This window comes from Narcine bancroftii, chromosome 2 (assembly GCF_036971445.1).
Source record: "Narcine bancroftii isolate sNarBan1 chromosome 2, sNarBan1.hap1, whole genome shotgun sequence".
Taxonomy (NCBI): Eukaryota; Metazoa; Chordata; class Chondrichthyes; order Torpediniformes; family Narcinidae; genus Narcine; species Narcine bancroftii.
The window spans coordinates 291258792-291285772 of NC_091470.1; the positions used below are offsets into that span (position 1 = coordinate 291258792).

The following is a 26981-nucleotide window of genomic DNA, read 5'->3' on the forward strand; positions in this document are numbered from 1 at the left end:
GGAAGGAATAGCAAGGGAAAGGTATGATTAATTGGTATACCTTTATAATAGTGAGTTTAAAATCTTTTAATCAACTAATCCAACAGTATGATATCTCCAGGTCACAATTTTGGAGATATCTTTAACTGCATCATGTAGTACACACAATTTTGTTTCTATACTGCAACCCCCACAAGTTGCTTTGATACTGTTTACTGTACTGGCTGCATATAGTAAAGGTCACGAAGCTTCCTTTTATTATTCAGCCTGAACACAAATCTCAGGGGATAAATTTCTGTTGGGTCTTAAAAGAGCATGGGAAATAGATCTGAGATCTAAACCAGGTATTAAATAAAATCACAAAAAGCAACATACAAAAAAATCCAGAGATCTTTCTTCTAAGTAATATAAGAAGTAAAGAACTTGGACTCGATTTGGATGGAGCACAAAAAAGATTTATTATGATAGCCTTAGCTGTAGCAAAAAAATGTATTATGTCAACCTGGAAATTAGAAGATAGCCTGAGAATACAGCAATGGTACATAGAAATGAATAAATGTATTCCATTGGAAAAATAACATATAATTTAAGAAATAACATCACAGTATTCGAACAAATTTGGGAACCGTACATGGAACACAACAGAGAAGTCCTACCGCGGACCTCCACTGCCTAAAATGACAGAAGGAGAAGAAGACGAAATGAACTGACCCAGTATGTAAAAGTAAAAGACACAAATTTCTTGTTTATTTTCATTGTGTGATGACATTGTTTAATGGGTTTAATGTATCATATAGGTTAAACGTTGAGTGGGTGGTGGGGGGTAAAGGAGGGAGGGAAGGGAGGGGGGAAAAGGGGAGAAAATGACACTGTGTATATTCAAGAGGGAAATGTTTGTGTGTATTTTGGTTAGTATGGTTCATAGTGTGAAAAATAAAAAAAAATTTTAAAAAAAGAAAATAGACCTGAGTATGGTTTTTGAGATGGAAGAATTCGACAAAATTTGTAAAAATATCAAAATAACATCAAGAGACCTGAGAGTGCACCTAATTCAGTTTAAGATCCTGCACCATTTTTATTGGACTCCAGCAAAGTTACATAGATTAGGGTTGAAAAATACCCGAATGCTGGCACTGTAAGATGGATAAAGGGGATTTTGTACATGCATTTTGTTCTTGTCCCAGAATTCAAGAATTTTGGATTATGATACAAAAGTGTACTGGGAAGTTTCAGGTATTCACATTCCTTTTTCCTCCACACTTGGGTTATTTAGGGGTAAATACTCTCAAAATTGGATTCAAACAAGTACAATGGTTGAAAGACAAATTATTCTTAGAAGTTGGAAGAATTTGGGGGACAATCATTTCAGGAGTGAGACTTTGAAATGGCCAAAGTGGCAGCATTTGAATGCATGTTTTATTAACAGTTTGATAAATTGAACATCTATATGCAATAATGGGTCAAATATCTAGGTTTCCTGGGGGGAGGGGGTGGGTGGAAATAGTGGTGGATATTGTGGACAAACTACGACCCCTGGCCAACTGTGACCTTTTACCCATTTTTAAGTGCCCCATTAGAACATGGTCTCTAACAATAAATTCTACTGTATGTACTACTTGACTAATCTCTGAAATGTTACTCATTGATCAAAACATTTAATTCAGTTAAAAAAATTCATTTATCTTAGTAGTTGATTAAATATAGCAGAACCGAAAAGTGCCAAAAATTTCGCACAGTGGGAAAATGAATACTTTTTCCACAAAAGTCAAGGGGAAGATTGGTTGTTTGATTTGGAAGGAATCTGTTAACTCTAATAGCCTATCTTTAATAGCTAATCTACAGATTTACACATTTCATCATAATCATTAAGGTGGACACTTGCGCCATGAACAGTATTCACTGAGAGTTGTGGAGGAATGTTGGAGACTGCTTTGTCCCTTTCTGGATCTTTTCTCCTGTTCTTTTTATTTTGCACTGCTTTTTGAATGAGAGGTTTTAAAGAGTTTTATTGTATTCATTTATATTAAATTTAAGCATAGCAGATATAGAAATGCTGACTGCAATATGTGAGCATATCAATAGCATGTCAAATGTTAAACTGTTCAGTAGTGTCATACAGTTATTTTGATAGAAACTGAATTTTCAATGGCATAGGGGTTTTCTGGTCTAAAAATGCCATTTTTCTTGCAGTGTAGTGACAAGCTTAATATTGTTTGGTCCATGACTCTATATTTTTCTTCATGTGGCCCACACTCCTGATATAGAAAGTACGCTGTGCTCAAAATGAAAGAATATAACTTGAAGGATATCAGAAGGATATCAAAGGTATTTCTGTCCTCTTTTGAAAGCTTTTACATTGACAATGTTTAGAAATCTCCAACTCCTTAAATTCAGGAGATACCAATCTGACATTACATTAATAAAACCTAATTTAGTATCACAAAAAATGCTCAGCAATTTGAATGGTTAATGTGTGATGCCTACATTTAAAACATATAGACATCACTCAAAGCATCATTGATCTAAGTGGAGAGATTTATTTAGGTGGACATTGAATTCAAAGACCTGATATATTTGTATTTTCATCAGATACTGGTTGGTGACCCTGGCAGCCAATTACATACTACAATCAAGCAGCTTTCTCTCAGTTTAGAAAACATTCATTGCTGTGGGTGCCAGGAATAAATTTTGTCTTTGCTTCTCTCATTTTCTATTCAGAGGGGGAAGAAGAAGGAGAATTAAAGTGATATAATACTTGAAGTTTTGCAAACCAATCTCCTAATCCATATTTGACTTCTCCAATGCAGAGGAAAAAACAGTGTGAAAGCTGAATTCGATACACTAAATTGGAAGTAGTAGAAGTAAACAAATGCTTCCCCTGGAAAGGCTGTTTAGGCTCCAAGATCATTGAGAGGGAAGTAATAGAAGGAGAAGTTGCAGGGGGATGAACTTTGAGAATAGGGGCAGTTGGTGGCGATAGAAAAGTGAACCAGGGAATTGTGGAGGGAACTATCTCTTCAAAAAGTAGAAAGGATGAGGCAGAGATATGTTTGGTGGTGGAATCACATTGAAGGTGGTAGAAATCATGGAGGATGATCCATGAAAAAAAGACACTAATAGCGTGGAATATGAGAATGATGAAAATCTTGTAATACGTTCCAAGCATGAGAGAGGGGGTTTGGACTGAAATGCGCAAAATAGAAATGCAAAAAAATTAATGTTTTACTTTAATTTTTAATATTTTATCCTTCTTCTACATGTTGTGCATTGATTAATTACATTAGAAGTTAAAAGCACCAGGGGTTGAGATCAGATCCAGCTCAGCACCACTTCTTCATAACACTTAGTTTTCACAAATTTCATGGACAGTTTATTTAACAATTATTATTAGACAAACAATTTTTTGACAATATGGAAAAAATTGAAATGGAAAAATGCCCTTTGGTCTTCATTAGCACCCTGGAAACTGAAGCTCAATTAGCCATATAAATCACAAAACTAAATCCCCAAGATTCGTCTGTGCAATGTCACCCAATTGTGCCTCAGCTCAAGTAACTAAAACATTATGCATGTCTTTGCTATTTCTATACATAACTATTCCAATGCTCTCCTAGCAGTTCTCTCATCTTCCATATACTTGTGCTCAAACAAATCTCTGCTGGTTTTACCATAATCTGTTCCATCTTGTCGGCACAGATAAATGGATATAATCCACTCTACAGATGTGTAGTGGAAAGTGTGCGATCAGCTGCACCATGGCCCAGTATGGAGGCAGCAATGTTTCCAAGCAAATAAATAAATAGATGGAATGAAATAAATAATAGATAGAAATTGGACAAAAGGTAGTGTCTCAGCCAAGTACATCACAGACAAAACTCTCCCAACCGTTGAGAATATCTACATGAAACGTCACCATCGGCGAGCAGCAACAATTAATTAAGATGAGATCTGTTCTCACGGCTGAATCAAAGAAGTGATGCAGGTTCAGCAATAGTTACTACCCCTCAATTATCAGTCTCTTGAACTATAGCCTCATTCAGCGACTCATTTAGGGACTCACTATTGCTCATTATTACTGTATATTTATCCCTACATCTGCATTTGCACAGTTTGTTTACAGTTCTTCCTTTAAGTACTTTACAGTTATCAGTATAGAGATTACTAAGAAGGCTCACAGAAAAAAGGATCTCAGGGTTGTAACTAATGTTATATATGCATTCTGACAATAAATTTTAACTTACTTTCATAGCCATAAGGCAAACAGGGTGACAAAATAATCAAAGTTGTTAATGAAATATTCCAGGATACTTAACTGTTAGAATCTATAGGCCAATAATAGAAGAACTGGATTTTTTTTTAAAAAATGGGACAAAAAGGTGTGGAACAGAAAAATATTCTTAATTCAGAAAAAAATTTAAAATCTGCTTCTTATCATTAAATAGAATGCTAGAATTTTATGCCTAGGTAGAAAGTGATTTGGTTTAATCTATAATCAGATCTGAAATATAAATAAACAAACCACAAAGGCATGAGGCCATAGAAATTGGGAAACTGAAATAAAGTTAACAAGTAACATATATATCCCTTTAAGTTTAAAAAAAATGGAAAAATTAGTCCAGCTATGATTTTCAAAATGTTAAAGATATCGTAATGTGTCATTAAATCGAATGAAGAGCTGCATTACATTGCCACAACTTGAAGGGCTCCAGCCTGAACATTGGTGATGAATCTTCACCTTTGCTATATAAAGGCACTGTTCGACCTGCTGAGTTTCTCCAGCATTTGTGTGTTTTTTTCACTTAACCATGGTTGTCAACAGAATCCTGTGTTTTACCTCTTACCCATAGTTCATGAGTGTTGAAAGTGTAATAATAAGTTTGTTGTCATACACACTCAAATACAACCTGCTTCAGCAAAACAGGTACCTAAAATACACAATTAAAATACTACTTTAAAATTACCCACTATAGGAAAAGATAATAATGGATAGATAGATAAATAAATATTGAGGTACCATTAGTGCAAGAAAGTGTTTCAATCATGCAGCAAGTATTTTATAGTCCAAGAGTAGTTTATAGTTTAAGCAGTAAGGGGAGGTTTAAGACCCCGATCGTCATTAAATAAATAAAAAGATATTCTTGAACCTAGAGGTGCTGCCCTTCAGGTTTCTGCACTTTACATTTTTAAACACATCAAATATAGGTAAAGAGGAAAATCTGCAGATGTTGTCATTGTAGTGCTGTTGAAATTCAGCAGGTCATGCAGCATCCACAGGAAGCAAAGCAATATTTCCAGCCTGAGCTCTTTGTTAAAGTAGAAGCAGAAAGCAGGGAGGCACTTGAATAAAAAGGTGGGGAGGAGGGAAGAAAGGGCAGGGAGAGAAGCATAGGTGGAGATGGGTGGGAGGCCAGAAGATTTTTAAAATCTGAGAAGTGATAGAGGGACGGGATAGCCCTCTGAATGAAGAGGGAAGCGAGCTGGGGATCTGGAGGAATGGAGACAGAAGGCTAAGGAAAGAAAGCAAGTCAGGGGAGGACCCTGGAGAAACTAAAGAAGTCAATGGCTGGAGAGTGCCCAGACAGAGAGTAATGATACAATTCATGACAACATGGGTGATGGTGGTACTTTACGATGTTGGCTGCCTTCTCAAGGCTGTGCCTGACATAGGTGTCTTCAATTGATGGGAGGTCAGAACCAGTGATGATCTTCACTATGTTTGCTATTTTCTGCAGCCTTCCTGAGCAATCAAATTCACAAACCAGGTTGCAATGCAATCTGTCAGTATACTTCCCACAGTACAACCGTAGAAGTTTGAAACAGTATTCAAGAACATGCCAAATCTCCTCAGACTTCTTAGAAAGTCGAGGCATTGGTGCGTCTTCTTCACAGTTTCAGTGATATGGTGGCTCTAGGAGAGGTTCTCCATGGCTTCAACTCCAAGGAACTTGAGGAACCAACTTTCTCCACTGCCATCCCATTAATGAATACAGATCCTAGGCCTATCCTTCGTAAAATCAGCAATAAACTCCTTGGTCTTGTTGATGTTAAGAGCAAAATTGTTCACAAACCATCCAACCAAATTTTCGATCTCCATTCCATATTCCAACTCATCATTTCCTGTTATATAGGCAACGACAGTGGGGACATAAGCAAATCTATTGATTATTGGAGCCGAACTTGGCTATGAAATCATGAGTGTATAGGAAATAGAGCAGGGGATTAGGCATGCAGCCCCAGAAAGGAGGAGGTGAAGTTGCCCATCCATACTGATAAGGACATTAAAGATCCAATTGCAAAGGTATGAACAGAGTCTAAGATTCCTTAATTTTGCAGGTATTATGGTGCTAAACACAGTGATGTAGTCAACAAACAGCAGCCTGATTTTGGTGTTTTTGTGGTCCATGAGATCTAATACAGAGCAGAGGGTCAGCGAGATGGTATCTGCTGTTGATGTGTTATGATGATAGATGAATTGAAGTGGCTTCAGGTCCTTTCTGAGAAAGGAGTTGATTTAATCCATATCCAGCCTTTCAAAGCTCTTTATTATGATATACAGAAGTGTAACTGTACAATAGTCATTAAAAAAAGTTGCCCTGATGTTAAGAACTTCAGTCGGCACAGTTAGTGCAATGCTGTTACAGCGCCAGCAATTGGGACAGGGGTTTAAATCTCGTACTCTCTGTCAGGTGTTTGTACATCCTCTCTATGTCCGCATGGGTTTTGTCTGGGGGAGCTGGTTTCCTCTCACTATTCGAAGCGTACCGGGGGTTGTAGATTAGTTGGGTGAAACTGAGCAGCACAGGCTCATGGGCCGAAATGGCCTAGAGTTAAATTTAAATTTTAAAAAAATGTAAAGACATAGGAGCAGAATTATGCTGTCAGCCAATCAAATCTGCCCTGCCATTCAATCATGAGCTGATCCATTTTCCCACTCACCCCCACTGCCTGGCCTTCTCCCCATAATCTTTGAATCTGCATAGGAGAAGGCCACGCCGATATAAAACCTACGACCCAAGGACCTCGCTGCCACGTCCCAGCTTGCTTGGCCAAGGCACACGAACCATGGGTGTAAAGGGTGGGGCCAGTACTGCGCGCAATGCACTCCACCTAAAAGCTCCTTTGCGCAGGCCCGAGGACAGGCCCACGTCCGCCCCCCCCACGTCCGCCCCCCCCACGACCGCCCCCCCCACGACCGCCCCCCCCACGACCGCCCCCCCCACGACCGCCCCCCCCACGTCCGCCCCCCCCACGACCGCCCCCCCCACGACCGCCCCCCCCACGACCGCCCCCCCACGTCCGCCCCCCCCACGTCCGCCCCCCCCACGTCCGCCCCCCCCACGTCCGCCCCCCCCACGTCCGCCCCCCCCACGTCCGCCCCCCCCACGTCCGCCCCCGCCACGTCCGCCCCCGCCACGTCCGCCCCCGCCACGTCCGCCCCCGCCACGTCCGCCCCCGCCACGTCCTCCCCCGCCACGTCCTCCCCCGCCACGTCCTCCCCCGCCACGTCCTCCCCCGCCACGTCCTCCCCCGCCACGTCCTCCCCCGCCACGTCCTCCCCCGCCACGTCCTCCCCCGCCACGTCCTCCCCCGCCACGTCCTCCCCCGCCACGTCCTCCCCCGCCACGTCCTCCCCCTCCACGTCCTCCCCCTCCACGTCCTCCCCCTCCACGTCCTCCCCCTCCACGTCCTCCCCCTCCACGTCCTCCCCCTCCACGTCCTCCCCCTCCACGTCCTCCCGCTCCACATCCTCCCGCTCCACATCCTCCCCCTCCACGTCCTCGCCCTCAAAAGATGCTCACAAACTCAAGCTAGCATGCTGGAACATCAGAACCATGCTAGGCAAGGCTGACAGCCACCGACCTGAACGTCGGTCTGCCCTCATTGCACATGAACTCCTCAGACTTGACATCGACATAGCCGCTGTCAGTGAAGTCCGCCTGGCAGATGTAGGCAGCCTCCAAGAACGCGGTGCGGGCTACACACTCTACTGGTCTGGCAAGCCTTCGGATGAACGACGTCTATCTGGTGTAGGCTTCATGGTCAAGAACTTCATTGCCTCCAAACTCGAAAACCTTCCGACAGGCCACTCGGACCGAATCATGTCCATGCGACTCCCCCTTCAAAACAAGCATTGCATCACCCTCATCTATGAGGGTGCTCCAACCCTCCAGGCGGAACCAGCAGAAAAGGACAAGTTTTACACTGACCTGCGCAACCTCATCCAACGCACCCCTACAGCCGACAAGGTTGTCATCCTTGGCGACTTCAACGCTCGCGTCGGCAAAGACTCAGAAACCTGGCCAGGAATCCTGGGCAAGCATGGCGTCGGCAAGTGCAACGACAATAGGCGCCTCCTGTTGGAGCTCTGCGCAGAACAGCGGCTTGTCATTACAAACACCCTTTTTCAGCAGAGGGACAGCCTTAAGACTACCTGGATGTATCCCCGATCCAAACACTGGCACCTCCTGGACTACATCCTGGTGCGAGAAAGTGACAAACGAGATGTGCTCCACACCAGGGTCATGCCCAGCGGGGAATGCCACACTGACCACCGGCTGGTTCGCTGCAAGCTCAACCTTCACTTCAAGCCAAAGCCCAGGAACAGTAAAGCCCCCAGAAAGAGGTTCAATGTTGGAAACCTGCAGTCAGATGAAGCGAGAGGAAACTTCCAGGCAAACCTCAAAGCAAAGCTCGACGATGCAACCCGCCTCACGGACCCGTCCCCTGAAACCCTCTGGGATCAGTTGAAGACTACCATACTGCAATCCACTGAAGAGGTACTGGGCTTCTCCTCCAGGAAAAACAAGGACTGGTTTGACGAAAACAGCCAGGAAATCCAGGAGCTGCTGGCAAAGAAGCGAGCTGCCCACCAGGCTCACCTTACAAAGCCGTCCTGTCCAGAGAAGAAACAAGCCTTCCGTCGCGCATGCAGCCATCTTCAGCGCAAACTCCGGGAGATCAAAATGAGTGGTGGACTAGCCTCGCCAAATGAACCCAGCTCAGCGCGGACATTGGCGACTTCAGGGGTTTCTACGAGGTTCTAAAGGCTGTGTACGGCCCCTCACCCCAAGTCCAAATCCCGCTGCGCAGCTCAGACGGCAAAGTCCTCCTCAGAGACAAGATCTCCATCCTCAACCGATGGTCAGAACACTTCCAATCTCTTTTCAGTGTCAACCGCTCAGTCCAAGATTCCGCCCTGCTCCAGCTCCCTCAACAGCCCCTAAGGCTAGAGCTGGATGAGGTCCTCACCCAGGATGAGACATATAAGGCAATCGAACAACTGAAAAGTGGCAAAGCAGCAGGTATGGATGGAATCCCCCCCCAGAGGTCTGGAAGGCTGGCGGCAAAACTCTGCATGCCAAACTGCATGAGTTTTTCAAGCTTTGTTGGGACCAAGGAAAACTGCCTCAGGACCTTCGTGATGCCACCATCATCACCCTGTACAAAAACAAAGGCGAGAAATCAGACTGCTCAAACTACAGGGGAATCACGCTGCTCTCCATTGCAGGCAAAATCTTCGCTAGGATTCTACTAAATAGAATAATACCTAGTGTCGCCGAGAATATTCTCCCAGAATCACAGTGCAGCTTTCGCGCAAACAGAGGAACTACTGACATGGTCTTTGCCCTCAGACAGCTCCAAGAAAAGTGCAGAGAACAAAACAAAGGACTCTACATCACCTTTGTTGACCTCACCAAAGCCTTCGACACCGTAAGCAGGAAAGGGCTTTGGCAAATACTAGAGCGCATCGGATGTCCCCCAAAGTTCCTCAACATGATTATCCAACTGCACGAAAACTAACAAGGTCGGGTCAGATACAGTAATGAGCTCTCTGAACCCTTCTCCATTAACAATGGCGTGAAGCAAGGCTGCGTTCTCGCACCAACACTCTTTTCAATCTTCTTCAGCATGATGCTGAAACAAGCCATGAAAGACCTCAACAATGAAGACGCTGTTTACATCCGGTACCACACGGATGGCAGTCTCTTCAATCTGAGGCGCCTGCAAGCTCACACCAAGACACAAGAGAAACTTGTCCGTGAACTACTCTTTGCAGACGATGCCGCTTTAGTTGCCCATTCAGTGCCAGCTCTTCAGCGCTTGACGTCCTGTTTTGCGGAAACTGCCAAAATGTTTGGCCTGGAAGTCAGCCTGAAGAAAACTGAGGTCCTCCATCAGCCAGCTCCCCACCATGACTACCAGCCCCCCCACATCTCTATCGGACACACAAAACTCAAAACGGTCAACCAGTTTACCTATCTCGGCTGCACCATTTCATCAGATGCAAGGATCGACAATGAGATAGACAACAGACTCACCAAGGCAAATAGCGCCTTTGGAAGACAACACAAAAGAGTCTGGAAAAACAACCAACTGAAAAACCTCACAAAGATAAGCGTATACAGAGCCGTTGACATACCCACACTCCTGTTCGGCTCCGAATCATGGGTCCTCTACTGGCATCACCTACGGCTCCTAGAACGCTTCCACCAGCGTTGTCTCCGCTCCATCCTCAACATCCATTGGAGCGCTTTCATCCCTAACGTCGAAGTACTCGAGATGGCAGAGGTCGACAGCATCGAGTCCACGCTGCTGAAGATCCAGCTGCGCTGGGTGGGTCACGTCTCCAGAATGGAGGACCATCGCCTTCCCAAGATCGTGTTATATGGCGAGCTCTCCACTGGCAACCGTGACAGAGGTGCACCAAAGAAAAGGTACAAGGACTGCCTAAAGAAATCTCTTGGTGCCTGCCACATTGACCACCGCCAGTGGGCTGATATCGCCTCAAACCGTGCATCTTGGCGCCTCACAGTTTGGCGGGCAGCAACCTCCTTTGAAGAAGACCGCAGAGCCCACCTCACTGACAAAAGGCAAAGGAGGAAAAACCCAACACCCAACCCCAACCAACCAATTTTCCCCTGCAACCGCTGCAACCGTGTCTGCCTGTCCCGCATTGGACTTGTCAGCCACAAACGAGCCTGCAGCTGACGTGGACTTTTACCCCCTCCATAAATCTTCATCCGCGAAGCCAAGCCAAAGAAACAAGAACCTATTAATCCTTGCCTTAAATATGCCTAATGACCTGGCCTCCACAACAGCCTGTGGAGGCCAGATCATTATGTTTTTTTCAGCCAGATTTACCACCCCCTGGCTGAAGAAATTTCTACGCATCTCTTCCTTTAATGGGAAACAACCTTTCTACATCGACTCTGTCCACGCCTTTCAACATTCAAAATGTTTCAATGAGTTCCCCCCTCATTCTCCTAAATTTCAACTGCCTAACACTCCTTATTTAATAACCCTTTCATTCCTGGAATCATCCTAGTGAACCTCCTTTGAACCCTCTTCAACATCAGCACATCCTTTTTTAAATATAGGAGCCCAAAACTGCTCATAATACCCCAATGTGGTCTCACCAGTGCCTTAAAGACCCTCAGCATCATATCCTTGCTCTTATACTCTATTCCTCTTGAAATAAATGACAACATTGCATTTGCCTTCTTCACCACCGCCTCAACCTGCAAGTTTACCTTCAGCCAAAATGCATCTGGGAATTTTCAATTTTCTTCCCATTTAGGAAAATGTCTGCTCATTTATTTTTTCCTATCAACATGTATTACCACACTGGGTTCTGTAGACAAAATGGGTCATAATAACTAAAACTTGTAATAATTGTTTTTATTTAATTTAAATTTGAAATACTTTTTAACTGTGTTTCCAAACAGTTCCCTCGATGCTAAGAGAATAAAATGGCGCCTTGAGGCCATTTTCAATCAATGAGTCTTGGATTTCTTTTGGCATGAGGCTGGACACATTTTTAAAATTTAAACTGCCTCCACCCCTCCCATCTCACTCACTCACTCGCTCCCTCCCTCCCTCTCGCACACTCACTTGCTTCCTTCCTCTGAGGTTGATGTGGGAACTGGTGATGGAGTCGGCATTGGCGCAGGAATAGTGTTGATAAGGACCGGGTCCTGCATGTTTGCAGTCTGGGTCACCAGCAGAGGTGACGGTGGATCTAGCGTCTGGTCGGCAAGGGATTGGGGGGTTATTGATGGAGGCATTGGAAGCTCAGGCCTGTGGGCAGCAGGGGCAGGAATGCAAACCCACATCAGAGGCATCAGAAGCTCCATTTGCAGTCAGCCGGGGCTGAGATGGATACCTGCATTAGAGGCGTTTGGAGATCCGGCCTTTAGTTGGCTGGAATGGGTTGGAAAGCCACTTCTGAGCTCAGTGATATTTGTATTTGCAATTTGATTAATATTCAGTTGAAACAAAATAATCAATTTCTGAAGAAACTGGATTTTGCAAGCACTTCCTCAGATTGCTTGCCGTTTAAGAAAAATAATTTAATTTCGACTCAACCAAGCTCAAACTTAAAGTTGACACCATTCTACTTCCAGTCAGCTTCCAGTTCATAAATATGGCAGCTTCAGGGCAACTGCGTGGACTGCCAGTTCACTCATAGTTGCGGTTTAGATGCCACCTAAACTGTCAGGGTTACCAATTGTAGCTGCGCCCTACTCAAACACACACGTACACACACACTTGTCAGGAACAGCTCTGCTTTATTGGGGCTAAAAGCCTGACTTTTATATCGTTCGTGTTCCTGCCATTTGCTCCTGTTTGCTAGCGTCACCACTCAGAAAACAATAGTGGGTCTCCCGTGCATGGTACATTCTTACATGACAATGCCTTCTTCCCTGCGCACTTTTCCCTCTCTGTTGGCTGTGCAGTGGGGCCAGCACCATGTTGGGGATGCTGGCCCTTAGCCTCCCAACTGCTGGTTCGCTTGCTGGGGTCAGTGCAGCTGGGCGGTCTGCTGGCACCTAGTTGTGCTCACCGCCCAGAGCACTGGCCAAATTGCTGTGGCAGCCCACCGCTACAACCACCTGATTCTTGGGTGCAGTGAAATTAAGTAAATCAAAATAGTTTACATTTCACTATGGAAATCCAATTTTTATGAATTCTTCTCAAAGACCAGATAATCAATTACTTGATTTCTCTGTGCCAGATAGCCATTTGCAATGATTGGCTCAGCCAGATTGTTTTTCTTTTGTTGTTTTTTCCCTACTGGAAGTAGCAGACCTGCCAATCACATCTTCCTGCTCTGCATGTTACGAGTCCCATAGACTTTGTCTATGTTCTTGCTCTCCAACTATTCAAGTGGCTTCCATGCATCATTGACCAGATAAATTTCTTTATTATTTCTCCTTGGTTATCCAGATTTCACCTTATTACCTCCTCCCCATCCTCTCAGCAGCTTAAACTCATTTTTATCTCCTTTTCATTCTGACAAGGAAGCTTCAAATTGAAAAGTCAACTGTTTCTCTTCCCAAAAAGATGGTCTGATCTGCTGAGTATTTTCTATTTTATTTTCGATTATCATTTGAGACTAAGGAATGAATTTAAACTAAAGGTTGACAACTTCAAATTTAAGTTATGGATGACTGGAAGAGAAGGCAAAAGAGTTAGATGAATTGAAGAATATAGAGAGATAGATAGAACATTATCTGGATATATCTGGATCAACAGTGAAGAAGGGTACATACAAGCCAGGTCCATCATATGCTCTGACTAATTCATTGAATGCATCCATGTGAGGGGCTGCCTTAAGAAGGCACCCAACATCATAAAGGATCCCTATCACCTCATCTCACTGCTGCCTTTGGGGAGAAGATACAGAAGCCTGAAGGCCAGCACAGTTTCTTTCCAACAGTTATGCCATTCTTGAACCTCCCCTTGATACACTAATTAGGGAATGTCCTGACATCACAAAAGGACCACCTGCACTATAGCCAAGTCATTTTTTTTCCACTAGGATAGCTGCAATGATTTTTGTGCATTTACTGTCTTTAATTCAATTATTTACACATCATTGTTTTACTGTTTTTGGAGATTTTTTTGTTTATTTTGTTTTTACAACGAACCCGTTCAGCTGCATCAAGTGAGAATTTCAGTCCACGTATAATTTTGCAATGAATATGACAATAAATTCGTCATTATTACAACTGTGAAACTGAAGAACCTTTATGAAAAGTAAACCGTCATGTACTATTGTCAAAGAAATATCCAGTTCATCTACTTTTATAGTTTCTAAGTTAAACAAATTTTAAAACATGGTAGTAACTTCCTCTATAAAATTGCTTACCATTGCTGATTTTCTCTCAGAGATGGGAAGCGAAAGGCTCTCAACAGTTGGCTGCAATTCCTTTACAATCCTTGAACTTTTCTGGAACAGCAAAAGCCTGTAATTAATTTTCAAAGTAAATTTCCCTTCGATTACACTACAGAGCCAAGAACTCTTTTTTTGGGAGGGAATCCTACAGGTTTTTAAGGCAACTTTGAGTCTATAGATAAGTGAAACAAAAAAAGTTGATATCATCAAAGTTCAGCTTTGTCAGTGTACATACATGACAACGCATACAAACCTGAGATTCTATTTCCTGTGGGCCAAACAGAATTTCTATTTATCAGTAGTACAAAAAATAATTGTACTCAATTAACTGAAAAGAGAAATGTAAGCAAGAAGCAAGTGCAAACAAATGGTGCAATGCAGAAAAGGAATAGAGGTATAACCCGCTTTACAAAACAAGAGCATTCCGACGGAACCTTTCATAAGCCAAAATGGTGTAAACCGAAGAAATGATTACCATTGACTTCTATGTGAAAAATTTTTGAGCGTTCCCAGACCCAAAACATAAAACACCAAATAACACACAAAAACTAAAATAACACTAACATATAGTAAAAGCAGGAATAATATGATAAATTCACGGCCTATATAAAGAAGAAATAATGTATGTACAATGCAGTTTCATTTACCAGAATCGGGAATATTGTCTGGCTGCCCTGTGACCACCCTGCTGGCTGCACACTGGCAGGCCCACCATCCGCGCACTGACAGGCCTGCTGGCTGCTTTTTTTTTTTTTTTTTAAAAAAAAAGCAAAGATCCTTTCGTAAAAGCGAACACAGGTTTCTTCATAAAAGCAAATTTGCGTAAAGTGAGTATTTGTGAAGAGGGGTATACCTGAATTCAATAATGAATAATGTGCAAAGTAAGAGTCCTTCAATGAGTCTCTGATTGAGTTTGTTTAGGCAAATGATGGCGGAGGGGTAACAACTGTTCCTGAACCTTGTGTCACTTATACTCTTTCCTGATGGCAGCAGCAAGAACAAGCATGTACTGGGTAGTGTGAATACTTGATGATTTCTGCTGCTCTCCAACAGTGGTGTTCCATGTATATTTTTCGACGGAGTGGAGAGTTTTACCTGTGACGTACTGGGCTATATCCACTATATTTCGCAGGGATTTCTACTCAGAGGTATTGGTGCCCCATACCGGACTATGATGCAGCCAGTCAGCACAATTTCCACTACACATCTGTAGAAGGTTTTCCATGTCATACCAAACCTCCACAAATTCTGAGTAAATAGAGACGCTGACGTGATTTCTTTACAATGGCATTTGTGTGTTTGGTTCAGTAAAGATCCTAAGAGGTAGTGACACCCAGGAACATAAATTTGCTCACCATCTCCACCTCTGATTCCCCACTCTCCTGTAGTCTTATTTCAACATGACCTTTCTCATCACCACTTTTATCACTTGTGTTTTCTCTGATTTGACAACCATGTCAGTTCTTCTTTCAGTTCATAACTCTTTTTCATGTTAAGCCAACCTCTCCCAATCACATCTCATAGCATTTACCAGCAAAGTTAAGAGGCACCCCAGGTTGGTGTGAAAATGAGAAGGGGAGCTAAAATGGCTTGTAAATGAGAGATCAGGATGGCCAATTGGTACAGAGCATGGATGCTCTGTAAAATGGCTCCCCAAGTCTACATTTGGACTCACCAATGTTGAGGAGTATAAATTAGGTGCACTGAATGCATTAGAGGATGTGGGTGTAAATCTTTGTCTTGCGTGGAAGGGCTAGGGACCCCAGGTGGTGGTTACAAAAGAGGTATAGGAGTTGTTAAACTTGCTGCAGTTGCAGAGAAAAGTACTAGAGATAACAGAGATGGGTGGGGAGGGATGAGCAGACAAAGGAATCTTGGAGAGAGCTAACCCTGAAGAAAAGGGTGGGGAGGGTTAGATGCATCTGGTGGTGGGGTCAAGTTTCAGCTCGCAGAAATGAAAGATGACATGCTGAATGTGGAGGCTCGTGGGATGAAAGGTGAAACCCTTGTTCTGTTTCGAGGAGTGGTGTGATGGGGGAGGTGTGTAAGACGCAATACCAAGAGATGTTGGAAATGCGAGAGAAGGCCTTATTGACCACAGTTGAGGGAAAGCTCTACTATGATCAGAGGTAAGATGATTGGCCTCTGTAAGTTCCCTCCAATGTTCATGAGTGTCCAGAATTGTGCATTTAGAGAGGGTAAGGAGAGCAGACATGGAGGAGGGAAAGAAATAGATCGATGGAATTGTTTCTAGACTCGATGGACAAATCAGCTTCCTCCCAATGCAAGGAAAATTTGGAAATATAAACATTGGTACTGAGTATTTAAGGATGTTAATGATTCAGTAGTGTAAAGGTTATGGAAGACTTGAGATTCTGCAAACTGATTTGACTCTGGGAAGGACAGAGAAAAAAATTTGGAATAACTACTTCATAATCCAGTATTTGCTGAAAGAATGCTCGGATTGACAAGGAATTACTGCAAACCTCTTCCTTCCTACCTCAGCCATGTAGCGTCTGTAGTCTTGCCGAAGTTCCTCCTTCAATTTCTGTTTCTTTTGATCATATTCTAATCCAAGTGGAAGGCTTACCCCAAAGTTTTCTTCTAAAAATAGAATTTCTTTGAAACATATATAATTTTAAAAAAAATTTATGACATGCTTTATTGAACAAATTAACATGCATCCAACATGGGTTTTAAATGCTTTCTTTCCAATCCAACAGAAATTTTATGGGTGGATTTGAGAAATTCAAATGAATATAAACAAGTGAAAAAAAAATTTTTTTAATATCTGCATTGTTTCATTGTGGGTTCTAGCTCTTCAGAATATTTTTTAAAAATTCAAAATCTACAATATAAGCAAGTAGAATTATCGCACGATCTAAATGTGGGAAATATCATCTGGCATGGAATAGCAAGGCCAAACATTGCTTCTGTTGTAATTTTAATGACATGGTGTGGCGGCGCACTCTCTCACGGCGAACCAGCCCCGCTTGTACCACCATGTGGCGAGGAAGCCATGAGAAGAGGGCGCTGTCAGGGATCCTCCTTACCCCGTGGTTCCATCCCACCGCGCGCGTCAGGCAGCTGTTATGACGTCACCGCTCACTTGGTGGCCAAGCTCACACGGCCCTTAAAGGGACGCTTGCGGGATTTGAATAAAACAGTCGTTGAGAGCATCCAAGGTGGTAGCTGTGAGTTTCTTTGCTGTAGCTCCCACTACATTGGTGACCCCGACGAGCCCAGACACTTTTCTGGTCTCCTCACGTGGATCCAGGTGGAGGCGCAGTTTCACCTCAGGAACATCTCTGCAGACGCCACAATGTTTTACCACGTCATGAGCGTGCTGGACGAAGAGACGGCAGCCAGGGTGGACGATCTCATCCACAACTCACCAGCTGAGGGTAAATACTCTGCCCTCAAAAACCTCCGCATTTCCAACATCTCTTGGTATTGCGTCTTACACACCACCCCCCCCCCACACCTCGAAACAGAACAAGGGTTTCACCTTTCATCCCACGAGCCTCCACATTCAGCATGTCATCTTCTTTCATTTCTGCGAACTGAAACTTGACCCCACCACCAGATGCATCTAACCCTCCCCACCCTTTTCTTCAGGGTTAGCTCTCTCCAAGATTCCTTTGTCTGCTCATCCCTCCCCACCCATCTCTGTTATCTCTAGTACTTTTCTCTGCAACTGCAGCAAGTTTAACAACTCCTATAACTCTTTTGTAACCACCACTTGGGGCCCCCAGCCCTTCCACGCAAGACAAAGATTTACACCCACGTCCTCTAATGCATTCAGTGCTCCTAATTTATACTCCCCACAACAGCATGCCTCCAGACTGGACGAGGTGGGAGACTGAACTCCATCGGCCCTCATGGATGAGATGCTGGCGCTGATGGAAGATCACAAGCCCTGTTTCTTGTTCCGCCAGATCTTCCTGGAGAAGATGCATGAGGACATTCAGCTCCTGCTGGCGAACGAAGACTTCAGTGACCCACAGCAAGTCGCGGCCCGAGCCAACATACTCTGGCGCACCAAGAGAGAGAACAAAGCCACTCTCAGTCAGGTCACCCGTACAGGAGCCAGCTGGTTACAGCCCTCCCCCAGCCCCCATCCTGCCAAGCACAAGCCAGAGGAGCACCACCCCTCTTGTTGCTTCTATCATCAACGCTGGGGGGGGACACAAGCTCGCAAGAGCAGGCAACCCTGTACCTACCAGGGAAACGACTCGACCAGCTGCCATTGATGGCTGCGGCAGCTGGCCACGTGAACAGCCTCCTGCACGTGACCGATAAGTCCACCGGCCAGCGCTTCCTTGTGGACACTGTGGCAGAACTGAGCGTCTTGCCCCCGACCGCCCTCGAGACCCGCACCCAACCTCGTGGTCCCACCATGCGGACAGTCAACAGTTCTGCCATCAAAACTTTCAGCACCCGCAGGGCGCCGATCCAGATCAGGAAAGATAAATTCCAGTCAAAGTTCATGCTGGCCTCAGTGGGTACCGCGCTCTTGGGGGCTGACTTCCTCAGGGCACATGGGCTGCTAGTAGACATGAAGGGCAGAAAACTAGTTAATGCCCACACATTCCACTTGGTCCACCTCGATGTCACAGATGCCTGAAAGCCCGAAATAGCCACCATCACCGCCCCAAGGAATGCATATTCCAGCATACTTGACGAGTTCCCCTCCATCCTGCAGCCGCAGTTCTCCGCCGCCTTGCCCATCATGGGGTCTACCACCATATCTCTACCCAAGGCCCCCCGCTGCACGCCAAGGCTCAATGACTTCCACCTGAGAAGCTGCAGTTAGCCAAGGACGTTCTCTCTCCTGCAGGAGTTTGGAATCGTCCGCTGCTCTGACAACCCCTGGGCATCCCCTCTACACATGGTCCCCAAATCTTCTGAAGGCTGGCGACCCTAAAGGGATTATTGGCACCTGAACGATGCAACTACTTGGACTTTACAGCCAACCTCCACGGTGCCCAAGTCTTCTCGAAAGTCGACCTGGTTTGGGGCTATCATCAAATCTCAGTCCTCCCTGAGGACATTGGTAGAACAGCGATCATCACCCCGTTCGAATTCTTGCGCATACCCTTCAGACTTAAAAATGCAGCCCAGACTTTCCAGCACCTCATGGATGCAGTGGGTAGGAACCTGGATTTTGTGTTTATATACCTCGATGACATCCTGATCGCCAGTAGCGACCATGAGGAGCACAAGACACATCTCCGCACCCTGCTTGCCCACCTGGCGGAATTCGGCCTCATAGTCAATGTGGCCAAGTGCCAGTTCGTCAAGCAGAAGCTGCATTTCCTGGGACACACCATCTCGGCAGCAGGAGCTGCCCTGGCTCCAGAAAATGTCACAGCCATAAGGCAGTTCCCCAAACCCACCACCCTCAAGGGCCTGCAAGAAGTCGTAGGCATGGTGAATTTTTATCATCGTTTCATCCCCGGCACCGTCCGCATCATGTGGCCGCTGTTCTCTTTGATCGCCGCTGGGTGTAGTGAGGCCTGGTTTGGTCTGAAGAGGCAGAGAGCGCTTTCGCGGCCACAAAGGACGCACTGGCTAGCACCACCTTATTAGTTCCCCCGCGCCCGGAGGCACACACCGCGCCCTCAGTAGACGCCTCAGCCATGGCCGTTGGGAGCGTACTTGAGCAGTGGCTCGACGGACAGTGGCACCCACTGGGCTTCTTTATCAGGCACCTTCGACCGCTGGAGCTCAAGTACAGCGCCTTCGACCGGGAGCTCCTGGCACTATACCTAGCCATCCAGCACTTCCAGTACTTCCTGGAGGGCAGGCCATTCACTGTGTTCAGTGTCCACAAGCCTCTCATGCAGGCCCTCGCGATGGCCAAGGATCTATGGTCGGCCTGCCAGCAATGCCATCTCTCCCATGTGTTGGAGTTCACCACCAACATCCGGCATAGGGCAGGTAGAAACAACATCATGGTGGACGCACTTTCCCGACCAGCAATCAACACCCTCGCCCCAGGCCTCACTACACCCAACTGGCGCAGGCGCAGAGGGATGATACGGAGACGCAAGCCCTCCGTACCGCCACTTTGGGGCTCCGCCTCCAGGACATTCAATTGCCAAACAGCCTGGACACACTGCTCTGCGATGTCTCCACCGGTTTACCATGCCCAATAGTCCCGCCACAGTGGAGATCGTGGGCCTTCAACATGGTCTACGATCTAGCACACACCTCGGTGAAGCCATCAGTGCGAATGGTGGTGGAGCAGTTCGTGTGGCATGGGCTCAAGAAGGAAGTAGCGGAGATGGCGAGGACCTTCACTCTGCCAGGCCTCCAAGGTCTACCAGCATACACAGGCCCCGATTCAGCACAGTTTAACCCAGCAGTCAAAAGGTTCCAACACATACATGTTAACATCGTGGGCCCCCTGCCATTGTCCAGGGAGGCGCACTACCTGCTATGGTGGTCAACCGGACCACAAGATAACCGGAAGTCATTCCCATCAAGGAGGCTTCCACCAGGAGCTTGGTCACTCACTGGATCGCCAGGTTCAGAGTTCCGGCGCACAGCACTAGTGACAGGAACGCCCAGTTCACCTCTGCTCTCTGGACTCAATTGGCAAATTTACTGGGGGTTAAACTCCACCACACCACAGCTTATCACCTGCAAGTAAATGGTCTCATGGAGAGATTTCATTGGCACCTGAAGTCAGCCCTCATGGCTCGCCTCACAGGTCCCGGCTGGGCAGACGAACTACCCTGGGTCTTCCTCGGCATCAGAACCGCACCCAAGGAGGATCTACTGGCGTCATCTGCAGAGCTGGTGTATGGCGTGCCACTCTCATTGCCTGGTGAGTTCTTCGGTCTGGAATCCGACTCTACGACCGAGCACCCGAACCTATTGGCAGACCTACGCAGCAAGCTCGCCTCGTGAGCCCCCCTGCCTCCTACATATCATGGCACCCGACCAGCCCGCCTTCCCAAAGAGCTGGACTCGGCAGAATTCGTTTTCATTCAGTGTGGACCACATACTGCACTTTTGCAGCACCCTTACGAGGGCCCGTTCAAAATCCTCCAGTGGTCCAGCAAGACTTTTACATTAGACATTCTCCTTATCCCATGGTTTCAGCCCAGCGCGCGCCTCAGGCAGCCGTTATGACGTCACCGCTCATGCGGTGGTTGACCTCACGCTGCCCTTAAAGGGGCACATGCAGGATTTGAATAAAACAGTTGTTGAGAGCATCCAAGGTGGTGGCTATGAGTTTCTTTGCTGAAGCTCCCGCTACAATGGTATATAATTACGCACTTCAAATAATCAGCTAGCTTTGAAATAGTAAATCCATACAATTTGTGCATACAACAGATGGATCAAGACCAAAAACCAGGGATTCTGCACATGGAATCATCCTATTCAAAGTTGCCCAGTTCAACACTAAAAATTGTTTTTGACCACTGAGACATAATAGGAACAATATACCCATTTTCTGTTTTATGCTGTCAACATACCTTTAGATCTATTAGTTTGCAAATTTTCCTTCACAGGTTGAATGATTGAAAGGCTTTTTCCATGGACTGATGAATCAGCTGCTTGTTTGGTCTCATTGAGTGGTTCTGAAGATTTGGTCTGGGAGAAAGGATTGGGGCAAATGAAGTAATAAAGAATATCAACGAAGTATCTGAATCTGTCTACATCAAAAAGACATGTCACAATCACAAAAATTAAACTCTGCTAACAGTATGTACAGCTAGTTATGCTGAAACATTCTTAAAGCTATTACTTTTGTGGCAGAGTATATAGATATGTTTTTAGGAGATAAATTGGGAAAGAGTAAGTTACATACAAACACTTTAAAACAGATCTTATTTAAAATAATGGAGCTCTGCTAGACATATTGGCTCCATAGCTTTTGCAAGAGCATTGAAGAGTGCTCAAGAGACTTCACTAATTGATTGTTGGTTTACAAAAGACCACAGATGAAAGATCGTGTTGGAGCAGCAGATTATCTGGAAGAGAACTTGTTGTTCTAAGAGGGTCATGTGGTTTTGCAAACAGAGAGTATCAAACAGGCTTTCTCTCATAGAGAGAGAGAGATACACAGAGATCAGTTCTGCAGTGTTACAGTTGGCACAGTACCTGGGACTGGAACAGAACAAGCCTGCAAGCTTGTGGAAAGCCCTATTTGGAAGATGGCCTGGTCAAAGCCCTTGTGGTTCATGCAAGAGGAGAGGACTGGCTGTCTAATGTTTCACTTGGAATAAGAAAAACAAAAAGGCACTCTGTGTGACCTGAAAAATGAGGTTATCATCTGGAGAACCCTGAAGGGGAAGTTTCGTCAGCAAGACACTGAAGTGGCTGATGGAAGTACATCAGTTGTGGATGTCCTGGAATGTAGATGTCCTGGAACAACAAATCTTTCTCTGAAAATTGACAAGAACCTTCCTGAGCAGTAACTATTTACCTTTCAAGCATCAAAGCCTAGTAAACTTTATAAATGTTAAATTCTGTGCACAGTATAAGAATTGCCTGCAACCAGTGAATTTGGAGGAATGAGAAGTGAGATTGGACTGTGAACCAAAGAACTTTTCTGAACTTACACACACATTACACACATGTGCGCTTAGAATTAGAAGGGGTTAAGTTAGGTTAATTAAGTTAAAGTGTGATTCTATTTTCATGTTTAAAGATAATTAAAAGTAACTTTACTCTAAGTAACCATTTGTCTTGGTGAATATCTATTGCTGCTGGGTTTTGGGGTCCTCTGGGCTCATAACACTTTCCCACATTTCAATTAAATAACAATTGGCTTTTTTGGCACACATATCAACTGCACAATAGACACTCATTCAACATTGTTATGCATTATCAAGAAGCTCTGCCTAATTACGTATTTAGTCAAATTAATTTAACTGCTCATAATATGTTAAATTATTGACTTACTCTCATCTCCATATATGGTGGATCTTGGTTCAACTCAATTTTATCTTGTTCTAATTTGGCCCTTTGTTCCTGAAGGAACTTTTCCAATTCATCTGCCATTGACAGCAAGGCACCTACAAAAAAACATTTAAATCATGGAAATTAAAATTTTGGTTCAATGATCAAGATGATTTTGACATGCCTCCAGCTCAGCAAAACTACATCAAAAGCTTAACTAAATGCTGCTTGGGGATTCAAACCTGTATCTTTCCTCTCACAGTCAAAATTCTGAAAATGTGCCTCAGGTTGGCCCACTATTTAATGTTTTTTTCAAGTCCATAACTGCTGCACAACAAATGAAGGAATGTTGGGTAAAAAAAATAACCTATATTCCAACAGTTTGCATTGCCAAAAAGTGATTGCACATGTTCAATTACGAGAGATTTTAAAATATGGCAGGAACCCATTTCATTCAACAATTACACAAGAAAGAAAATTTAACTAAAAGTCTTCAGATGCTAGAAATGTGAAAAACAAATAAAACATAATGGAAACACTCAGCAGGTCAAGCAGCATCTGTAGAAAAAGAGAATATTCACTGATTTGCCAACAAAGGGTGCAGCCTGATCTGCAGCACATTTCCTGTTTTTGTATGCAACTGCAGAATTTCACACCAGAAATCCAAATTTTAAAATGTATGCTAACACTCCACCATAGGATTTAAGAAATGCTTTACTGCTGAAGTTACAACTTTTGGATTTTATATTATAATCAACAATAGGCCTGTTTATGGCATTGTTAGTGTACATACAACTGGAGATGGTATTGCTATTGCTAGAGATGAGGGAAGGGGCTTTTTCCAAATTATCATCTGCAATAATTGGTTTTGGCTAACACATTACAAATCAGATGTTATATTCCATCGGACTTGTCAGCCACAAACGAGCCTGCAGCTGACGTGGACTTTTTACCCCCTCCATAAATCTTCGTCCGCGAAGCCAAGCCAAAGAAAAAAGAAATAACATGATATCTTTAATCAGGAAGAGCAGAGGGAAAAAAAAACAAATAATTACTGACTAACAACCTTAAAATAAGTAGTGGGGGTGTGGGGGGGGGGGGGGGGGGGGGGAAATTGAACAATACTTGGAAAGGCAGGGATAGATCAAGGTTGATTACCTTGGCTCTGTTAATAGAGGTCCTGTCTGCCTGATTGAGTTTAGAATCAGAATTTACTGTCATGAGTAAGTCACAATATTCAATGTCACGCAGCATCAAAATGCAACCATTCAGGGGAGGAGTCACGTGATGGAGTAGTGGCCGGACGGTGAACTCCAGCCCTCTCCAGAAAAGTCGGGAAAAACAAGAGAAAACACAAAGGCACAGAAATAAAAGTTACAGAAAAGTGAGTATAAAGGTGGAAAGAAGATGGCGACAAAAAAAGAAAAATCGAAAGCAATGGTAAGAAGAGAGGAAGAGAAGACAAAGGAGGAAAAAGGTGAAGGCCTTACCTGTCCGAAGAGGCCCGCTGCGGAGAGAGAAACCCGCTCCCTCAGGTCGGTAAATAATGGACTACAAAAATGGCTCGCAGAGCCGAGTAAAAGTGCGCGATGCGAATGAAAAAAAAACACACCGACGGGAGGGGGGACCAGCTGGGGAGTCGATCTCCACAGCCGGCAACGACAGCTGCAGAACACCTGCAGCAAGAAGAGACCACAGAAGACAATAGAAACAAGAAAGAAGAGGAGGAAAGGGCAACAAAGAAACAACAGATGGCCAACCCAGAGGAAGAAGAAGAGGAAGAATACAGTGAAATAGATAAAGGGAAAGGCAAGGTAAAGGATATACTTGCTCTTGTTAGAGGATACATGGAGTCATTTAAAGAATGGCAAACACAGGAATTTAAGGATTTAAGAAAAAGAATAAACAACACAGAAGAGAAAATAAATAAAATGGAGATGACCTTAACAGAAATGGGAAAAAAAATGGACAAGATGGAAGAGCGGGCAGTAGCAGCAGAAATGGAGGTAGAAGACTTAAAAAAGAAATTGGAGAAATCTAATAAAAAAACTAAAGAGACACAAGAACTACTAGCTCAAAAAATAGATACAATGGAAAACCATAACAGAAGAAATAACATAAAGATAGTGGGCCTTAAGGAAGATGAAGAAGGCAAGAATATGAGGGAGTTTATAAAAGAGTGGATCCCTAAGACCCTAGGATGTCCAGAACTACAGCAAGAATTGGAAATAGAAAGGGCACATAGAGTATTGGCCTCTAAACCACAACCACAACAAAAACCAAGATCTATTGTAGTAAAATTCCTAAGATATACTACAAGAGAAAAGGTACTGGAGAAGACAATGGAAAAAGTAAGAGAGGGCAACAAACCACTGGAGTATAAAGGGCAAAAAATCTTCATTTATCCAGATATAAGTTTTGAACTCCTAAAGAAGAGAGAAGAGTTCAATACAGCAAAGGCGATTTTATGGAAGAAAGGGTATAAATTTATACTAAAGCATCCAGCGGTATTGAAAATATTTATTCCAGGACAACAAAACAGACTATTCTCGGATCCAGAAGAAGCTCGAAAATTTGCAGAACAATTACAAAAATAGACTGAGGGAGGAAGACGGGTAATGAGAGTTAAAATGATCACGATTGATATGTATGTGGGTAAAGACAAAAATAGACTGAGGGATGAAGACGGGTAATGAGAGTAAAAATGATCACGATTGATATGTATGCGGGTAAAGAGGTATAAGAGGGAATAGAGACAATGAGCATACATGAATGTATCTGTACTTAGAGGAAAATATAGATAGTATAGACAAGAATTAATAAGGGAAGGTAATGGAATAGAGAGAATAAGGAGGGAATTAAAAGAGTGACCTTTGTGACATATGAAAAGTGAAATCTTTTCTGGGGGAGGCGGGGTGGGGGGAAATAGCGGTCACTGCAAAATCAGTTGACGCTTGCGAGTGGATTCGCAAATCCAAATGGAGAGGGGAGATGTGGTTGTCCGACAAGGGATAAAGGACAACTCAGGAGGTGAAGGGGAGATTGGGGATAAATAAGATAGAAATAGGAGAATAAGGAAAATGTTGGATGTTGTAGGAATGTTGTCTTATAAAGAGTTGAAAATAAGAAAACAGAAATGGAAAAGGAGGAAAGGTAATGATGGAAAAACGGAAAGAGAAGATAAACAAAATATAAAAGGGCTACGCTGAACTATATGTCTTTAAATATTAATGGAATACATAACCAAATTAAAAGGAAGAAACTACCAAATTTAAATGAATAAATGTATTCCATTAGAAAAAATAACATATTGGTTAAGAAATAATATTGAAATATTCGAACAAGTATAGGAGCCTTACATTAAATACAATAGCGAAAACCTACCGGGGACAAACATTACCTAAGTTGATGGAAGGAGAAGGAAAGAAAAGAATGGACTCAGTAGAATTTCTGGTGTAATTTTGTTGAATGACAACATTGTCTGACTGGCTTAATGCAACCTAGATTGTATACCTAAAATGGATGAGAGGGGGGGGTGGGGGGTTGGTTTGGGAAGAAAGGGGGGGGGGAGAAAAAGTCACTGTATATGTGTGAAAAAGAAATAGTGTATATCATGGCTAATGTGATTTATGGTGTGAAAAATAAAAAAAAATGCAACCATTCATATAAACCACCTTACAACAGTAACTTTTTTTTTAAATAGTGCCAAAACAGTAAGGCAGTGTCTTTGGTTCATTGATTATTCAGGACTCTGATGGCAGTGGGGAAGAAGCTGTCCTTGTGCCACTGAGTGCTTGTCTTTAAGCTCCTGTACCTTTTTGACAATGGTAGCAGAATAAATAGGCATGGCCTGGGTGATGGGGGTCTTTGATGATAGAGGCTGCTTTTTTTAAAAAAAAAAGAC

General features: G+C 44.0%; 1 protein-coding gene across 1 annotated transcript in view; it reads right to left on the reverse strand.

The window, feature by feature from the left end:
• Positions 1 to 26981, reverse strand: part of LOC138755400 (centrosome and spindle pole-associated protein 1) — a 226372-nt gene that overhangs the window by 177375 nt on the left and 22016 nt on the right. The window contains exons 2-5 of the mRNA XM_069921323.1: positions 23081 to 23193; positions 21649 to 21766; positions 16659 to 16777; positions 14132 to 14212 (exon numbers count right to left, since the gene is read on the reverse strand). Coding sequence (XP_069777424.1) covers positions 14132 to 14212; positions 16659 to 16777; positions 21649 to 21766; positions 23081 to 23193 — 431 coding nt within the window. The remainder of the gene's footprint in view (positions 1 to 14131; positions 14213 to 16658; positions 16778 to 21648; positions 21767 to 23080; positions 23194 to 26981) is intronic.